The sequence below is a fragment of the Ambystoma mexicanum genome, chromosome 1q (genome assembly GCF_040938575.1).
Source record: "Ambystoma mexicanum isolate Mex_15411 chromosome 1q, UKY_AmexF1_1, whole genome shotgun sequence".
NCBI lineage: Eukaryota > Metazoa > Chordata > Amphibia > Caudata > Ambystomatidae > Ambystoma > Ambystoma mexicanum.
Genome location: NC_090922.1, coordinates 1,123,176,523 through 1,123,194,694, shown reverse-complemented (window position 1 = coordinate 1,123,194,694; position 18,172 = coordinate 1,123,176,523). Strand labels below are relative to the sequence as shown.

General features: G+C 45.2%; 1 protein-coding gene across 3 annotated transcripts in view; it reads left to right on the top strand.

Moving 5' to 3' along the window:
- The window catches only part of EEIG2 (EEIG family member 2), an 847,845-nt gene that overhangs the window by 491,759 nt on the left and 337,914 nt on the right, over positions 1-18,172 (top strand). For all 3 annotated transcript variants that reach the window (XM_069641869.1, XM_069641870.1, XM_069641871.1), the window contains one exon: positions 1,506-1,609. In XM_069641869.1, the coding sequence (XP_069497970.1) occupies positions 1,506-1,609 (104 nt within the window). The remainder of the gene's footprint in view (positions 1-1,505; positions 1,610-18,172) is intronic.

Genomic DNA, 18,172 nt, shown 5'->3' with positions numbered 1-18,172 from the left:
GAGAGGGCCTGGATCTCACCTACCCTCCTGGCAGAGGTGATGGCCACAAGGAAAACCGTTTTCCACTAGAGGAACGTGAGAGGGGCCTGATGTATAGGCTCGAAGGGAGCCCCCATGAGCCTAAACAGCACCACGTTCAGTTCCCACACTGGGGCAGGAGCCTTCAGTGGTGGGAAAGATCAAAAAAGTCCTTTGAGGAAGTCCTTGAAGAGTCGATGAGATCAGAGTGAAGATCTGCCTGGAGACCTGCTGTAGAGGGAGATCGCCACCAGATGTACCCTGATAGAGCCGTGCCTTGGCCAAGGATAGCAAGTACGGAAGAATCTGTCCACACAGTCCATACCCTTCTTAGGATCTATCTGTACCTCGGACATGAGATCTGAGGATCTATGGCAGGAGTGACCAGGGCTTTGCCCACAGAAGTGGGCCTTGGGAACTCCACCTCAATGTTCTTTCTCATCTTCTAGAGGGGTTTCTACAGCTGTACACCACATAGTCTGTCTCTCATACTGATAGCATGCATTCTGAAGATTACAGATGCTGACTGAAGTTCGGTCGAATGTCGTCCGGCACATGGCTCTACGGATGACTGAGTCAGTATATGGGTAAAGTTGATGCACTTAGGCTGTGTGCCCCGTATGGAAAATGTATGCTCTGCATTCCCCCTCGTGCTGGAATCTGTAGTGACAGAGCTCAGCCTCCTGGGTTGAGGGTCTGAGACGTGGCAATGACCCCTTCATGATGAAAGCTGCATTGAGCCGTTTAAGTCAAGATTGGAACTCAGGAAGGGAGTATCGTCCCCAAAATCACTGCAGCCTGTCAGTGGAGCCCCACTTGTAGGACCAGCTATTATGTCATGCTGTGTGCTTGGTTTCTTAGGGCCAAACACGAGGGAGGAGAAAGGGGCTGTAAGGAGCATTAGAACTCTATTGTTCTTCATTGAGGTCGACCTTTGATGATGCACAGGCTTCAGACCTTTGACCACAGTGTACCACACTTTCTTGTTAATCTCCATTCAGACTATTCTGAAACATTGACAAATGAAGATGCCCTGTGTGCCAGGACAAGCCGGGTGCAGTAGCCCTGAGTGTGAAAAGTCTGTAGGATTTGACTAAAGGTTTGTATCTTATAAGGGTTTTATCCCAAAAGGATCAACCAAAAACTCCTACGATTTCTGGGAAATGTAGTGTTTTTGTGAAAAATGCCTTACCTGTTGAAAGTTGGATTAAAGATTGTAAAGCATAATATTTACCTGCATTTCCTAACATTCAAATAATTTGGATTGGCAATTGGGAAGGTGCCAATGTTTTTATTTTATTTTATTGTGCAATAGTTAATTATAAACCTTTAGCACAAAGGTGCCAAATTAGACTGTAACTGTACTTCATGTAAATTTGTTGTTGCGTAAGGATGAGGTTTCACAACTCCGTAACATCGAAAGTAACTAGGCTAAACCACTCCTAAGAATTACAATTCTTACATGTTTTTAACTTTGTTCCTTGCAGTCCGCCTTCTACAGCAACATCTATTGCTATTTCCGGAGATTTAGAATCTTTACATGAAGACCGGAAGGGGGGAGAAACATCGAAACTTCATCTTGCCATTTCAGGTATGAAGGTGTTTGCTGGAACAGTTGGGTGCGCTAAACCGACACTAGATTACAATTACAATGCTGCACAGATTAACAATGCAAAGGTTTTAGTCGTATACATTCACACGAACACGAGTAAGCATTGAAGTTGGAAAAGCACACACGGGGAAGTTAACCTTTAGTATAGAATAGATATTATCCCAATTGGGAGTCCACTTGTGGTTTCCAACCAGAAGTTTAAGTTGCTGTAATCGAGTGATTCAACTATGACACTACCCAGCACAAGATTGTGACAAACGAAAATACCTACTATCTCAGATGTCTCCAAGAATCCAATGACAAACTTAGTAAGTTTTATGATTTTACTAGGCTTTAACAATGGATGTTCTGGAAATCTTGGGTGCAGCCAAGCTAAGAACGGCTAACATCTTACTCAACCTCCATCCTGTCTTCCTCTGCTCTAGCCTTCCCTACTTCCCAGTGTGATCTACCCCATTGTGACACTAGTTCAAGTTAACCCCTGCTGTCTTAATCTTTTCTGTCTCCGGGGGTAGACTAAAGGATGTGGACTTCCCCCAACTAGCTCCCTCTGGGAATTTGTAAGGATTTTCAAACTTCTCATTTCTTCTGATTTCCCCTCTAACTGTCGGGCTCTCCAAGTTCTATCCAATTGTCTGTCTACTCTCCCGCCTCTCCTTTTTTCCCTCTTTCTCTCGCTGGACCCTTCCTTCGCTTCTTGCTGATCTCCCTTACTCCATCTAACTCTACTCCCCGTCCCCTGCACTCTGTTTCACACCCTCTCTCTATACTCTGCCCTCACTCATCTCCCAATTTACGGTAGGTAACTTCCTGCTTGCCATGAAGCAATCAAAGGTGGGGTCACGACTTTAAAAGGCATGCAGATTATTACTTGGTTTAGCAGGTACACGCCTGTATTGCAAATGATTCAAACTCATTCGATTTGTGAGCAATTGTTCATGTATATCATCTCAGTGGAAAAAACAAATTAACAAAACCTTTAGTTTTGTATCTATAACAATGCAAAGTCCATAAATATTGTGAATGCTAACGTTAGTGTTTAACTTATTATTAAACATAAAACATAGCAAAGTAAAGCCAGATTAACACTACACAAAAAATAATCCCATCATTGATGAAACATTAACACGCCTCATTTTTTGTATTTTTAAAGTGTAAATGTTTTGATGTTAATAGCATTTTCGGTTTATGATAGTTTGTATAATATTTCCTGTGACGCGTGGTATGACGATGATGAGAGAAATTGTGGGTGTGCATTTTTAGGTCATTTTAATATATGATTGCAGGTGTATGCTTAAATATAAACTTCATATTGCTTTTTAAATGGTAATGTGGTGTGTTTTTAGAACATATTGTTGGTGCGCATTGAAAACACTTTTCTGCACATTGAAAACACTTTTCTGCACAAAACATTACATGGGGAAAATGCTTTGCTCTGTAATTCTTATTCTTGTCAATTAAAGTTCACCAAGTTTTACTCAACTAATGAGGCCAAATACCAGGCGTCATGCCAAATCTAGGCTAGTTTTATTAACGTTTTCATGCCAAAAATGATTGCTGGATAAACCTATGTTTTGTATGAGGCTTTCTATAAAGGCTAAAAAAAAAATGCCTTCTTGAGCCAACAATTTCTCAAAATTGTCTGTTTAGAATTTTTGTTTTTACCACAATACGCTTTAGCCCAAGAAGTGCATGCTGCAAAAAATTCAAAAATTGCATCGCTAAACTCTAGATGTTCACTTTTTTAAAATGTAAAGATTATTCCAAACGTGCAGTAGGTGCATAGGGCCAAAAGAAATTCAGTGTATACTGCCAAACAGACTCAGTCGCAAGCACAACACCCAACATTGAAGGCTTGAACAGTAAGGTCTGTGGGACCAACACAATTAACTTAATACTGGGCAACAGCGCATGGGCTGTGACGTGGAAGGAATGCAAGCAATTCTGGGCAAAGTGTAAAATACTCTGCAGCAACCAACGCATGCACATGTGTCCCTACACAAACGCACTTACACACAGACAAAAGTAGATCTGCTACAAGACAATGCCACACAATCATACACAATATGCTGCCACAAGAAAGTAAGGCATTACGGAACTAACTTTAACACGCACGACTAAGGGCTGCCAATACACATGAAACAAAATTTGACGTGTTTCCTCCACCTGACAATGAGCTGGGCAATCCCAAAGTCACCTTAGTTTATTTTTTTTAATGTATAAAGCGCACTAGCAGCCCAAAGGCATTGAGACGTTGGTCCAAGGAAAATGTCTTAGTTACGTGGTACAAAGAAAGCTACTGGTTACAAAAATGCATAGCAGTTAGGAGCAGACAGTTAATACTTTCTTTTAATTACATGAGTTATTTATAGATATAGGTTTTTTGTGGATGCAAGGAGTGGACATTGAACACCCGATTATAGAGTGTTATATATAGTTTCACTCAAAACTCGTACCACTGTGAGGTTGCTCATAGGTACTTGTACAGTAAACTGCCAACCAACAGTGAAACCTACAGAGCTAAAAACAAGGTGTTTGCCATAACCAATCAGTCTCACACACACACCTCCACCCCCACCGGTACATGAACACTCACTACATTAACATTAAAATGTTCTGTTTTCTTAGTTTAGTTGTCAATATACCTAATATACAGTGCCCAACCAGCAACCTGGTAAATTAAACAAACGTGCTATACCAGGTCTACAATGCCATTACCTACCATCCTTTTCAAACTACTTGCATGCATACCGTCAGCATTTTACAGGGCAACCACATCACAAATACATTGAAAAACAATTATTTTTTCACAGAACATCAAAACACACACCAGTATATCCATTACCTAATGAAAAGTAATCCTCATAGCCTCCGCCCCCTCAGCAATAACTCACCCTCACCAGATCATACCACAGCTAACTAAATGTATTTAATGCACTTTTAAAAGACATAACACATTTGCAGAGTGTATCAAACACACCAGAGCATCCCACACACACACTTTAACTAAATGTGCAGTTTCAAAAGACTCCCTGTGTAGTCCTGCAGTGTATTAGAAATGCAATAAAGCTTCATGCATCCTAAACAAATTTGCATCAAAAACACTGACCCATCCTTCATCCTTTACCTGATCAAAAGGAATCCTGAGAGCCTCCCCACCGCTCACCACCCAAACATCCCACAACCAAATTTGAATGACTTGTGCAGTTTTAAAAGACATAACTCACACATGAAGGTATCAAAACACACAGAAACATGACACACTGACAACATTTAAATTCATAGTGCCCTTTTGCAACACATTAATAGCATATCAAAAGACACCAAAACATCCATACATGTAAGTATCGCCATCTAGATCTTTGTTGCTCAGTGCTTGCAACAAAGAAAATTTATACGCCGTGGAGGCTGTGAGAGAACATGCCTTCTTGTTGCACCGACGGGCACGTAATCATTGGATAATGCATCTGGTAAGTACAATTAATTATTGCAAGAAAAAAGTCTTCCAGGTACCTGAGAGAGCCCTTGACGAAAGATTGGCTCACCAACAACCCCCTCCTACCCATCCATATCATCATAAACAAAGACTTCTTGCCACAAACAGCAATTCATATACCATACCACCAACAATAACAGAAAAGCGCCACTCCGACCCCCGCTCAAACGCATTCAGGGTTCAAAATTAAGATTCAATGAGCAGGAACTAAGACCAGCTCCTGGGTGTCGGGCGTCCAGGAGCTACCAGGAGATGCTACTGTAACATTTTGTCATTATGTATGATCAATTATGTTTTAAATGTGTGTTAGATGTGTTCCAATTCTTGTTTATTAACGTTCTCACATACGCATAAATGTCACATATACCTGTTTGTATGGCAGCTGTTCACCTGAGGAGCTGATGGTAGTTCCTGGTAGTTGTTGATTTTACGCTAACCAGGCTCTCCTGGGCTAGAAGCAGGACCTAAATAGCTACCATCAATTTGAAACTCTGCACATTCACTCCTTTAAAATAAGACTTTTATGATCAATAAAAACCGCACAATGTAAAGCCAACTCAAACATCCAAAGTAGGACTAAAACAATCTTACAACACACTCGACGACTCCCAGACAAACACTTGTCAAGCCTTGTTTTGGTGAGCCATCCTCCCTACAAAGGACATAATTCCAAGTATTGAAGAAATGCAAAGTAGTTGCCATCTACTGTTTTGCCTAACAAGAATAGTAAAAAAAGGAATCTGACTACCCGAATCCAAATGTTACATAAAAAAACTAAATATAATTTTGATTTCGCAAAGATAAATAAACATTCATCTGACGATCACTACACAATAAAGATTGCCAACGCTGACAGCTCAGGAAGTCTTCATTCTATTAAAGACTAGGAGGCGAGCATTATGCTTTATCTTTCTTTAATAGTGCCACAACAGCTTTTCAACTTATACTTTGAAACATCTATTTTTGTGCTTTTTTTTTTAACAACAAATAAAATAGCCAATCCGAAGTTTAAAAGTTTCAAACCAGAGTCTTATATCTCAAAAAACTCTCAAACTCAAACTCCCATGCACCTCCGGGAGTGCCGTAGTCCTGACCCTAACCCATGCTCCAATGCGGTGATAGGTCATCCCATAAGAAACCTACTGTCCCAGGTCCTTTCCTCTTTCTTTCTTGCCTTGAAAATCCTCTGAAACAAATCCAACTCTGTTCTGAACTGTCAACAACCAACTTCCAACTTATAACTGAAACAGTGTTCTTGGAACCAAACGCTGCTGCTTCTCAGACGACATGGAGCACTTCACCGGTCCCGTGATTGAGATCATGCTGCTTTCTGATCATCTCCTAGAAAAACAGAAACATATTCTTTTTAAGGGCGGGTGATAGGACAAAGTTGAACATGTGATATCAACATTATAACATCAACTTTCGAGTCTTTCTGGGTGGGGTATAATGCTCGCCTCCTTGTCTTTAATAGAATGAAGACTTCCTGAGCTGTCAGCGTTGGCAATCTTTATTCTATGACAAAACAGGAGGCTCGCATTATGCTTCTTCAAAGCTAGCCACCACTCTATTTTCCAAATCTGACACTGGCTTGAAATAAAAAGTCTTAAAAGTAGACTCGGAGGACCAGTCGGCCGCTTTCATTATATCTTGAAGTGGTACTCCCGCTGCAAATGCTCTAGATGCCATCGCCCCTCTAGCTGAATGCGCCCCAAACTGTGACAAGTCTATGCCTGCCCATTGCATTATCTCACGTACCCATCTCGCAATTGTCGCGTTACGCCTCGCGGTCTCAGAAGTACTGTGGCTGTTTCATAATCTTTAATACATTGGGCTACACACAGTTTCTTATTTTCTGTAAAATAGGGGTATGAAATCACTCGAGTGTCTGTTTTTGTTCTTTTAGGTATCGAAAATGCTACTCCCTCTGGAGAGAATATCTTCCTGTTTATCTCTAGCGCCTTTACATTGGAAACTCTCCGGCATGCTGTGAGACACAACAACATTGCCAGCTTGCCAGAGAGTTGCGATCGAGATAGATCTTTATTGTCTGGCAATGCTAGAAACAGCTGAAAAATTTCCCTGACATCCCATAATGGGGGCTTTCTTAATTTCATTCCTCTCAAAAGACGCAAGACTGACGGATGTTCTCCTATAGCTTTACTATCTACCATGTCGTCACCTGCAGAGATCGCGGACCGCAGTACACCTATCATCCTGAAGGCACTACCTTCTTGGAATTTCATTGCTAGGAAGTTCAATAATTGTACTACAGGGGCACAAACGGGATCCAAACCATGCTCTGTGCACCAGTAAGCCCAACTCTTCCATGCCGTGTTATAGCTCCGGATGGTGGAAGGCGCCCATGAATCTCTGATACAGTCTGCAGCGAGTTGCGAAATGCCTGGCAATTCCCACTTTCTCCTGAAACCCTGCAAGCTATCAATCGCAGGGTGCCTGTCGCTACTAGGGGGTGAATTCTCCCGATTGGGTCTAGTAGAAGGTCCTGCTGCTGTGGAACTATCCTCGGAAAATCCGTAGAAAGTTCCATCGCTACTAGAAACCAGGGGTGCGACCTCCAGAGGGGAAGGACTATCAATAGGTCTGCTCGCTCCCTGTGCACTTTCGCTAGTGCTCTCGAGATCATGAGAAATGGAGGGAAGACATAATTCAGAGTTCCGTTCCAAGGTTGGAGGAAGGTGTCTGTGCCCGCTGCCCCTGGGTCTAATCTCCAACTGAAATAAGTCTGCGTCTGAGCGTTCAGTCTGGATGCAAATAGATCTATATGAACGGGACCCCAGAGGTTCTGCAATCTGTTGAACACACTCGGGTGTAGTTTCCAATCGCTTGAATCTACAAGATATCTTGAATTCCAGTCTGCTCTCTCGTTGAGCGTCCCTGGCAGATACTCTGCTGTGACTGCTACTTGATTCTGAAGGCAGTAGTGCCAAAAATCTTTCGCTAGTTCTGCTAGCATTCTCAATCTCGTTCCTCCCAGCATGTTGATATAACGCACTGCTGAAATGTTGTCCATTTTGAGCAACACCGAACTTTGTCCTTTGTAAATGCTCGCACTGCAAAGGACCCTGCCAAAAGTTCGAGACAATTTATGTGCATTTCTAGTTCCTGTTCTGACCACTTCCCCCCTGTCTCTAAGTTCTCGCATCTGGCTCCCCATCCGGACCTGCTTGCATCTGATTCTGTGACGATGTCCGGTGAGTCTCCGAAAATCGCACGGCGATTCCAGGCCTCGATGTTGGCAAGCCACCAGTGGAGTTCCGAGATCGCTTCTGGGTCTAGGGTCACTAGCTGGTGATATCCTACCCCCCCTTTTAGGTGTCTTATCTTGAGCCTCTGTAGAGCTCGATAATGGAGTGGACCCGGTAAAATCGCTTGAATCGAAGCCGCTAGCAGGCCAACTACCCTTGCGAGAGTTCGAAGAGATATGACTTTCTTTGCTATAACTGTTCTGAGCTCTTTCTTTATCGCCTTCACTTTGTGATGTGGTAGCTCTAGGGTTGCTTTGTTTGTGTCTATACTGAAACCCAGGAATTCTATATTTTGCACTGGCACTAGCTGAGATTTGTCTAAATTTACTAGGAATCCTAGCGAGGTCAAGAGCGTGAATATCCATTGCACGTTCTTGGAAAGCGTGACTTTGTCTGTACCCATGACGAGAATGTCGTCTAGGTAAATGATTATGCGAATGCCTCGCTCTCTTATGGCTGCTGCAACGGGTTTCATCAACTTGGTGAATGCCCAAGGCACCGATGCTAGTCCGAACGGAAGACACGTGAAGTGCCATATCTCTCCTTCCCACCGAAACCTCAGATATTTCTGAAACTCTTGAGTGATCGGAATCGTTAGATACGCGTCTTTGAGGTCTAATCGCGCTAACCAGTCCCCGTCCGGAGGAGATCTCGGCGTAGATGAATGCCCTCCATCTTGAAATGATTGTAAACCACCCATTCGTTCAGTATCTTCAGGTTTATGACAGGGCATACTTTGCCCTCTCTGTGACAAGAAATAAATTGCTGAGGAAGCCTGGCCCTCCTTGCGTATCTTTTTCTATAGCATTTTTGTCTGCTAATTGGAGAATTTTGCTGCTCAACAACCTTGCCTCTTCTTGAGGCATCTGAATAAAATGGGGTTCTGATCTCTGAACTGGGTTCCCCACAAATTCTAGCTGTAATCCTGCTACTGCTCGCAGTACCCATGCATCACGCGATAATGCTTGCCATGCGCTTAGAAACTGGAGGGTTCTCCCTCCTACTCGAACTCTCATTGCACTTTCCTCCTGAGGCATTTGGTTGCTGGTATGCACCTCTCCCTCTTTGTCCTCTGGGAAATCTGGACCTGGCCGGGAAGAATGTGTCTTGTTGTCTTCCTTCCCAATATTGGGCGCCCGGCCCCTGGGGTCTTCGTTGATAGTTAAACCGACCGGACGTACGACCCCTGTAACGTCCGGTCCTGGAAAAAACTCGAGTGGGGAAAATCTTTTTGATTGAGCTTTGTGCTCGTTCAAGAGCTGAATAAGTTCCCACGAACTGTGCCATCTCCTTAGCGAATGCCTCGCCGAAAAGTAGGCCTCTTGCTCCTTCACCTGCCTCGTACGACGCTAGGTCGCTTAGCTTACTGTCGATCTTAAGAAGAACACCTCTTCTTCTCTCGGCTGATAATGCACAATTCGCGTTTCCCAAGATGCATACGCTCTCTGAGCCCAACTGGCAAACACGGAAGCATCTACAGGAGTACCTGTGACCTTTGCTTTCTCCGCGAGATCCATTATCTTTGCCAAAGGGCCGGCTAGGTCGAGGAGCTTATCTTGGCACCCTCGCCAGGCTCCGTCTACGCCCTTGCGTATGTCTTTAGCCGTCTTTGTAACGAAGGTGACCATTTTGGGGTCAAGTTCAGGAGTGTCGGCCAGCTTGCCTGGAAACTCCGGTCTAGGGCATCCTGACCGCATCCGCGATCTTATTTCTCTATCCAGTGGCTTGCGTATACGTTGAGCCATGTAGGCTGCCACTCTGGGTGATGGGACCCACTCTGATGACTTAGGGTGTCTGATAGCCTCCGGGTCAAACATATCTGTTGAACTCTCAGGTTCTTGAGGATCTATCACCTCTTCGTAAAGGTGATCCTCTTCTACTTCATCACCCTCATCATCCGGCATGTAGCCTTCATCGTTGTCCCATGGATTACTCACCCCTGGGGTAGGGGGTCTGTCCTGGCTTCTTTTCTTCTCCAGGAAGGCTCTTTTAAGCCTGACGACAGGGTCGCTATTCTCTTGGGGAGTGGAATCCTCCCTATTCAGATTGCTCGGGGGGGTCACAGAGTGATTACTCTTGCGAGCCGCTTTCCTCCCCCTGGGTTCAACCCCATCTTCGGGGTGTCTGGCTGACAGCTCTTCATCTTGGCATTCTGCCTTTCTCTTTTTTGCAAGCAGAGCTTGCTGCTCGTTAAAAACAGCTTCCAGTATATCCAGCCTTTGGGTAATAGGCTGCACGCCTTGATACACCGCTTTGGTCAAGGAATCTCCTAGTACCTGCTTGAAGCTCTGTGACAGGTCTGAGTCCTGTTGGTAAGGACTTTCTTCCCATCCTCTTCTGACCAGTCTGGTGAGGTAGAGGGAGTAGCACCGGGACTTTTGTAAAGAGCCATAGTGTTAGCAAGGCTAACTGCTGTGCTGTCAGCAAGGGATTAAGGTTAGACACCTTTGACAATTCTAGTCTGAATCCCTTTTTTCTCCGCTGGAAATGTTGATTATACTTTTCTTTTTTTTTTCTTTTTTTTTAAGACCGTGTCACTCCAAGACCGTGTCGCTCCGCTTTCTCCTCACTCGGTATACGCAACGCAATGAAAACTTTGCGCTGCCGGCGGAAGACCTCCTAGGGGATGATGGGACATCAGCTCCTCTCGCTCCCCTGGGTCCTGTCGCACGTCCTGTTCGACTGCGCGGAACCAATGAGTGGAGCAGGGAGCCTGCGGCGAGCGCGTTCGCTCGCAGCGCCTGCCCCGCCTCCTCTTCACAGAAATATCGTGCGGCGCTTGACGCAAACGCGTGAGAGAAAAACGAAACTAAAGCACTGAGGTACACTTTAGTTCGCTGTAAGAATTGTATTTACTTTCTGATAAATAGTTTACATTTGCATGGCTTACGCGCTTCTAATACAAAGTTCTATACTACGCTGCTATCACTATTACTTAAACAAGAGAGTGAATTATGATGTACTTATCTCATGGCAGCAAAAAGAAAGAGGAAAGGACCTGGGACAGTAGGGTTCTTATAGGATGACCTATCAACGCATTGGAGCATGGGATAGGGTCAGGACTGCGGCACTCCCGGAGCTGCATGGGAGTTTGAGTTTGAGAGTTTTTCGAGATGTAAGACTCTGGTTTGAAACTTTTAAACTTCGGATTGGCTATTTTATTTGTTAAAAAAAAAGAAAAAGCACAAAAATAGATGTTGAAAAGCTGTTGTGGCAGTATTAAAGAAAGATAAAGCATAATGCCAGCCTCCTGTCTTGTCATAGAATGCGTTCTGTTACCATTATAAAGAAAGAGAGCAATTGTAACAAATTGTTTAATTTAAGTCGGTGTATTCTTCTTGAGAGCAAGCTGCACTTCTCAGTTGCAATCTCAAACATTCAAGTGTATCATGTGTACTGTAATCTTCGCTAATTTATTCCAGCTTCCAAAATAAGCTAGATATGAAGTGTTCTTATTTGAAAAGTCAAAATAAAATGTCCACAAAAACAGTGCTCTTTAAAAGAAATAATACACAGACGCATACACAGTATTTGGTATTTACTTTATTTGTATGGCGCTCCAAACCCAGGGGTAGAGGGGCGCATAAGGATTTGGTTACAGTGTTGCGAAGTATCTTTGTGTTGCATACTTGGTACATGTTTATAGAATATACATATATATACAGTTATCAATATACAGAGCATATACAATACGCATAATATACAATTTTCAGTATAAGTATAGCACCTGAACCAGTTACCGCACAGGGTCTGGTGTTAATGGCGCTATTCTTTGTTTAGGAGCCATCTGATGACCTGCTTCCTGAAGATTTGGAAGGATTCAACAGTTTTGATGTTGAGCGGTAGGGTGTTCCAGAGTTGGGGGGCAAGTACTGTGAAGCTTATCCCTCCAGCTCTTTTTAGTTGGAACCTGGGCACTGTCAAGCAAAGTGTGTTGGAGGATCTGGTGGATTTGGTAGCAGGTTTCAGGGTAAATTTGTTAGCTAGATATGGTGGTGCTAGATGATTGAGGGATTTGTACGTGAGGCAGATGGTTTTTAGATCAATTTTTTGGCATATGGATAGCCATTTGCAGGCTTTCCTGGTAGCAGAGATATGCTCTTGTCTGGGAATGTTGAGGGCTGCGTGCAAGGCGTTATTTTGTATTACCTGCAACTTGTTGAGTACGGATTGGTTGGCACCTAGGTACAAGCTGTTACAGTAATCTAGTTTGGATTGTATGAGGGCCCTGGCAAGGGTGAGGCAGCTGTTGGGTGATGGGAATGGTCTGCCTGCCCTGATGAGCTTGCCGGTGTAGGCAGCGGCTGAGGCGGTCATGTTGGTGTGTTTGCTAAGGTTGGTGTTGGCATCTAGATAGAAGCCAAGGGTTTTTACACTTTTGGCTATGGGGATGGTGTGGCCATCTATGGTGATGTTGTTATAGCTAGGGTCAAGTTTAGTTAGAGTGTTGGGGGAGCCAACGATTAGGAGCTCTGTCTTCTCATCGTTCAGGCATTGGCCATGGGAGGCCATCCATGCCTGAATGATGGAGAATATTTTGTTGATCCGGGCGGAGTCTACTTGATAATTGCCTGAGATGGTGAGGAGTATCTGGGTGTCATCTTAGTCTGCTTGATAATTGCCTGAGATGGTGAGGAGTATCTGGGTGTCATCTTTCTTGAAAAACCAGACCAGACTGCAAAGCAGCATAACAAAACAGGCGTCTGAAAAACAAAATGTAAAATAGACCACAACTCAACCAACTCCAATGTTCTTTTCACAAACCATGGTAAATCAACATTACGTACACTTAAACCATCTTTTAAACTGCACTGTATCCTATTTTGGTGGAAACTGTCAATTTATGTTTCACTTAAGCAACATATACTTCTACAGCTTTTCACCTACTCACAAACACATCAACAGTAAAATAGAAAAGAATCAAGTGTTTTCATTGTGTAAAACTTACCAAGAATACTTTATCTACACATTAAAGAAAGTCCAACCCCTTCAGCAGTGTGTTGTATAAACTGCATGTACTCGGATAATTCTCAGAATAGTACGCGCCCACCAAAAAAAGCAAAAAATGGAATACGCATGCAATTATATTCGTGGGACGCCTTGATTTCAATATACTTCTCACACACTTTATACAGTACTGCCTTTTTAAAGAATGAAGAAAACTGTTTGCAAAAAAAAGCTGCCATTTCCATCTTTAATATTTGAAGTCTCTAAACATTGGGAATAAAAATATTTTGGTTTCATCTTTAAGACTATATATAACATATATCATAACCAGCATATTATTGTATTCCTCTGGACATAGGCAGATGGCAATATGGGAAGAGCTCTGAGACAGCAAGAGTTGGTACTGGATCCAGGAATGGGGGAACCCAGAGGTGGGAGATGCTTCTAAAATCCAGGACTAACAAGTCTCAGCCTAATTGACGCCTAGGTTTACCATTCCTGACCCATTTTGTCCATACTATCAATGAGTCCTTCATTTTCAGATGAATTAAGCCAAAAATGCATTTGAGAGAATATATCAATCCTGTCTACCTTTCCACTACACCTGAAAAGAATAATTCCCACACAGCACAGTCCCTGACCATGTGTGGAATGTAGTTTGTGCATACCTGCAACATAGACAGTTTTTTCCGTTAATGGACTTTTGAGTGCAGTTTCATTCTCACTAATAAATCTTTTGCATTGTTGTGAAGTGTGCCTAATGATTGTGCTCCTTGGTCCCATTCCGGACAGAACCTTTTTTGCAAAGCAAACATTTGAATTTTAATGTGCAGACCAGCATGCCTCACCCATGTACCCATTTGGCAATTCTTATCCTTTTTTTGTAATTCATTTTAATGATGATCTTCTGCTTTGCTGCAGCATGCTTTGTCCCTACTTTTTCTTGCAATGTAATAGTTTTTTTGGCCTATGGGTCCTTTCAACAAAGCCAGTTCACAGTGCCATAATCCCCATTCACTCTATTTAGAGTGTGTGGGCTGTGTTCATTTGCAATAATTTGCCAGTTTCTCTTTGACACCAGCTTCATCGGTGGAAGGAAGCATTAAAGGGAGGATCACCAGAATGCTTTTTAAGAGCAGGGAAGTCCATTTTCTTGCCAAGGCACCCTGCCACAGCGACACTTTCTCATCTGTCACCAGGCTAGGCGTTGAGCGAGAAGGGGGGGAGCCTGTTGGGATCATGCGGTTCATACTTCTGACCCACCAGGCTTCAGTCTAAAGTTCCCTTTATTGGGGTAAACACTGGCAACAGTGGTCAGGGCTCAGCATGGCCTACTTTGGTGAGGTTCCTTTAGGTTTTGTGCCAGTTATTATTGTCTTTGTCATCCGGGGCTAGCATCTTGAGCCGAATGTCATCAACCTACTGAGTGCTAGCCTGAAGTTCCCTTAGCCCACTCGAGGCACTCGAGGACTAGTGTGGTTTCCTCTTGTCCTTGTTCCAGTGCAAAATATAAGGAGAGTGATGCATGGGGGGCGCTAGTAAGCCCAGCCAAGATGGCTGCATGCCTGTGAGCTCCTAAACACCTCAACCCGGCTAGCCCGCTTCCTCAAACACAGTGCCAAGCTGCGTGAGAGGCTTTCCCACAATCAAGTAAAATTTTGATTCCCGCAAGACACACAGTGCAGAGAGACAAGCCGCTGAGTCTCATGTCCCCACACACAGTGGCCTGCCTGGACTTGGAGGGGAGACGGCCCAGAGCGGGAATCACCAGGAACAATCAAACTAGCGTGGGAACGGTGAAAGGAGCTTGCCGAGATGCTGCCAACAAAAACGAGAACGCCACAATCAGCTTAACCAGGACGGCACCATCGAAGGGTCAGCTGGCTCAGACCCCAGAGAGAGGTACCTGGAGTGCCCAGCAGTGGTGAAACACTGATGTACCAATGCGCAAAGGAGGGTCACACAATCTGACCCGATTAAACCAACAAAACACGATCTGGCACAGCAGTGGGAAATACCCAAACCCAGGCCACGGGAACGAAGTGCGCCTAGCAGAGGAGGAGCCGGGGCCATCTGATATAGCAGGACCTGCCACAGCCCCCCAGACGACCTGCTGGGGAGTTGCGCTGAGTCCCAGAGATCCCTGAAGAAGGTGAGCAGCCACAGGCGAAGAAACACCCACGCAACGAGGTCAGCAGAAGGCAACATATACAGACCGGGTCGCGCCCTGGCACTGTGGCTGGAAGCGCATACTCCCAGACTGCAAGAGGAGGCGTACCCGGCAGACGTGTGAAAAATCACTGTGTGAGCTCCGGGGGAGAGGGTGATGTGTTGAGGCCCAGAATTTGTCAGTGGAGGAGGCAGCCATAGGCATGGGCGCTACCACCACACTGCTGAGCACTTGGCAAGGGATCCGCCCGGTCCACTGTGGTCCTCCGCAAAGCCCCAACAGGGGGGCAAAGACCCACAGAGACACCACTACTGGGGAAAACGTGGGAACAAGGCAAGGTGGTGGAGGGGGAGAAACCCCACCTATGCCAAAATAACCTGGTGCAGCTCCCCTGATGAGTGAACACCTCCACGCCCCTGGATGTGATGTGAAATAACTCATATATCACAGGGAAGCGCAAGGTGACTGCAAAGGCCGTAGGCCAACCCACAGGAATCAACCTCCTGACTAACGAGAGGGACTAATCAGGAGCTGCAACAAGTAGGTCTCCACGCCGATCGCCTGCAACGGGACGAATAATTAGATAAACGGCAAGACTATTAGAGAGTACAAGGGAAAGACCCCTGGCACCAGCGCTGGAGAAAGACTGGTGAGAGCTATGCACGGGCAACAAAGCCATTGCGATATCCAAGGTGAGTAAAGGGGGCAAACAGCAATCTAAACTGCAGTTCGACACCCCTCTCAATTAAAAAAAAAACACAGGTCAATGGACGTATCTCTGGATGGGAACTCTCAGCCCGCACCTCAGGACCCCTCAGTGGCGTTCCAGGATATTAAAGAGATGTTCAACCAGCTACAAAATAGTATACAGTCCCTGGATGTGAAGATGTACACCTGCATGTGCAAGGTGTACCACATGCAGGTCCGCCTTGATAAACCTGGAGAGAGATTCGATGAAGTGGAGGGACTAATATCCACGGTAGAAGATGAATCCTCATCCACGTCCAGAGAAAGGATACAAGTGAAGCGGCCCTTCAAGGAACTGGCAGACAAACAAGAGGACCTAGAGTCCAGATCCAGGAGGAATAATCTGAGAATAGTTGCAGTCCCAGAGTCAGTGGAGCAGAGAAATATGGAGCCCTTGGTGGAGGGAATACTACGTGAAGTACTGGACACAAAGGACTTCTCGGCGGTATTCATAGTGGAAAGGGCGTACCATAACCCAAGCACCAGGAAAACAATCCCCGGAGACCTCACCGCGCTGGATCATAGCTCGGATGCTGAACTATAAGGATAGAGACCTCGCTCTCCGCAAAGCCAGGGAAAAGGGTACTGTGACCTACAATAGAGAGACCCTTGGACTCTTCCCAGACTTCTCTGACAAGGTACAAGCATCTCGGAGAACGTACTTGGAAGTAAAGAAGCGACTGCGGGAGAGAGGCATCCACTATGCTTATGCTGTTCCCTGGCAAGTTAAGGATCGAATATGAGGGACGATCAATTTTCTTGCACACCCCGGATGACGCTAACGCTTTCCTTGAGCTACAACCATGGCACCCCAGACAGTGGGGGAGCAACGGGTGACGCTGCGTCTACAACGTGATATCCTTTCATATTGGCGATGTATGTTATGAAGCAGACAGTTTGACATAAGGGCAGCCGGGGCACGAACGTTGGCATGACAGAGGTGTGGTGGATGGCCAGGAGCGAGGCTATCCCCATGTGGAAGCTTATGTTTGTTGAAAGGGGAAGAGAGGGGACGATGCTGATATGTTGGGGTGATCAGCAGGGCAGGGCGGGCGGGTAACATTACTTGGAGATTAAAAATATCCAAAATGAGTCTGTCCCCAAGGCCATGCACTGTAACGCTCACCTGGTTCCCACGGGGGCGCTGGTCTAGTCTGGATTGCTGTGGCCTCTTCTAGCGTGATGCGCAGGACCCGGAACACCGATTGGACAGGACCTCCAAATCGTGCTTGCCTGGCCCGTAGGAATATCCTTCTGCAGATGAGAAAGGGGATTAACAGTCTGCAGAATAGTGTGCTAGCTCCCCCCTTCCCCCCTTCCCCCTTCGTTCCTCTCCAACTTCCTCCAAACCCCGGTTTAAGCTCACCTTATGGTTTGGAAGGATGAACTCTCCATCCTGCTTCTGGTGCAGGGGCGCGTGTTCGTCCAGTTACTTCACTGGTTTTCAGAATGGCGCTGGCAAAATCCACTTGAATTTCCTGAGCGATGCGCCGTAAGTATGAAAGTTCAAAGTTCAAGTGAGGCCCCCTTTATGTTGTCTTTCTAACCTGTGATCTGTCCTTTATTTCAGGTGCAGAATGAAGGCGATGCGTCGAGGGGTTAAACTTCCGAGGTGAGTAGTGATGAGGGCGATCCCTCTAAATGTCCTTATCATTCCCCAGAAATGTCTCTTGTCCTTTCCCCATAGGGGCCGGGGTACGGTACCTGCCAACGGGGCGGCGCCGACCCGAAATGTGGAAGAAAAGCCGGTAAGTATTATGGCTGTTAATCAGGCTTTCCTTCTGTGTTCCTTCTGCTCACCTTTTGTTTCTTCCTCTCTCCCCTAGGTGCAGAGATGTGGCGTCCGATGCTGACAGCCGCGATGGAGCCGGGAGATCTCTCGAGGACAGGTGAGTGAAGCGTGGCGCTGCAGC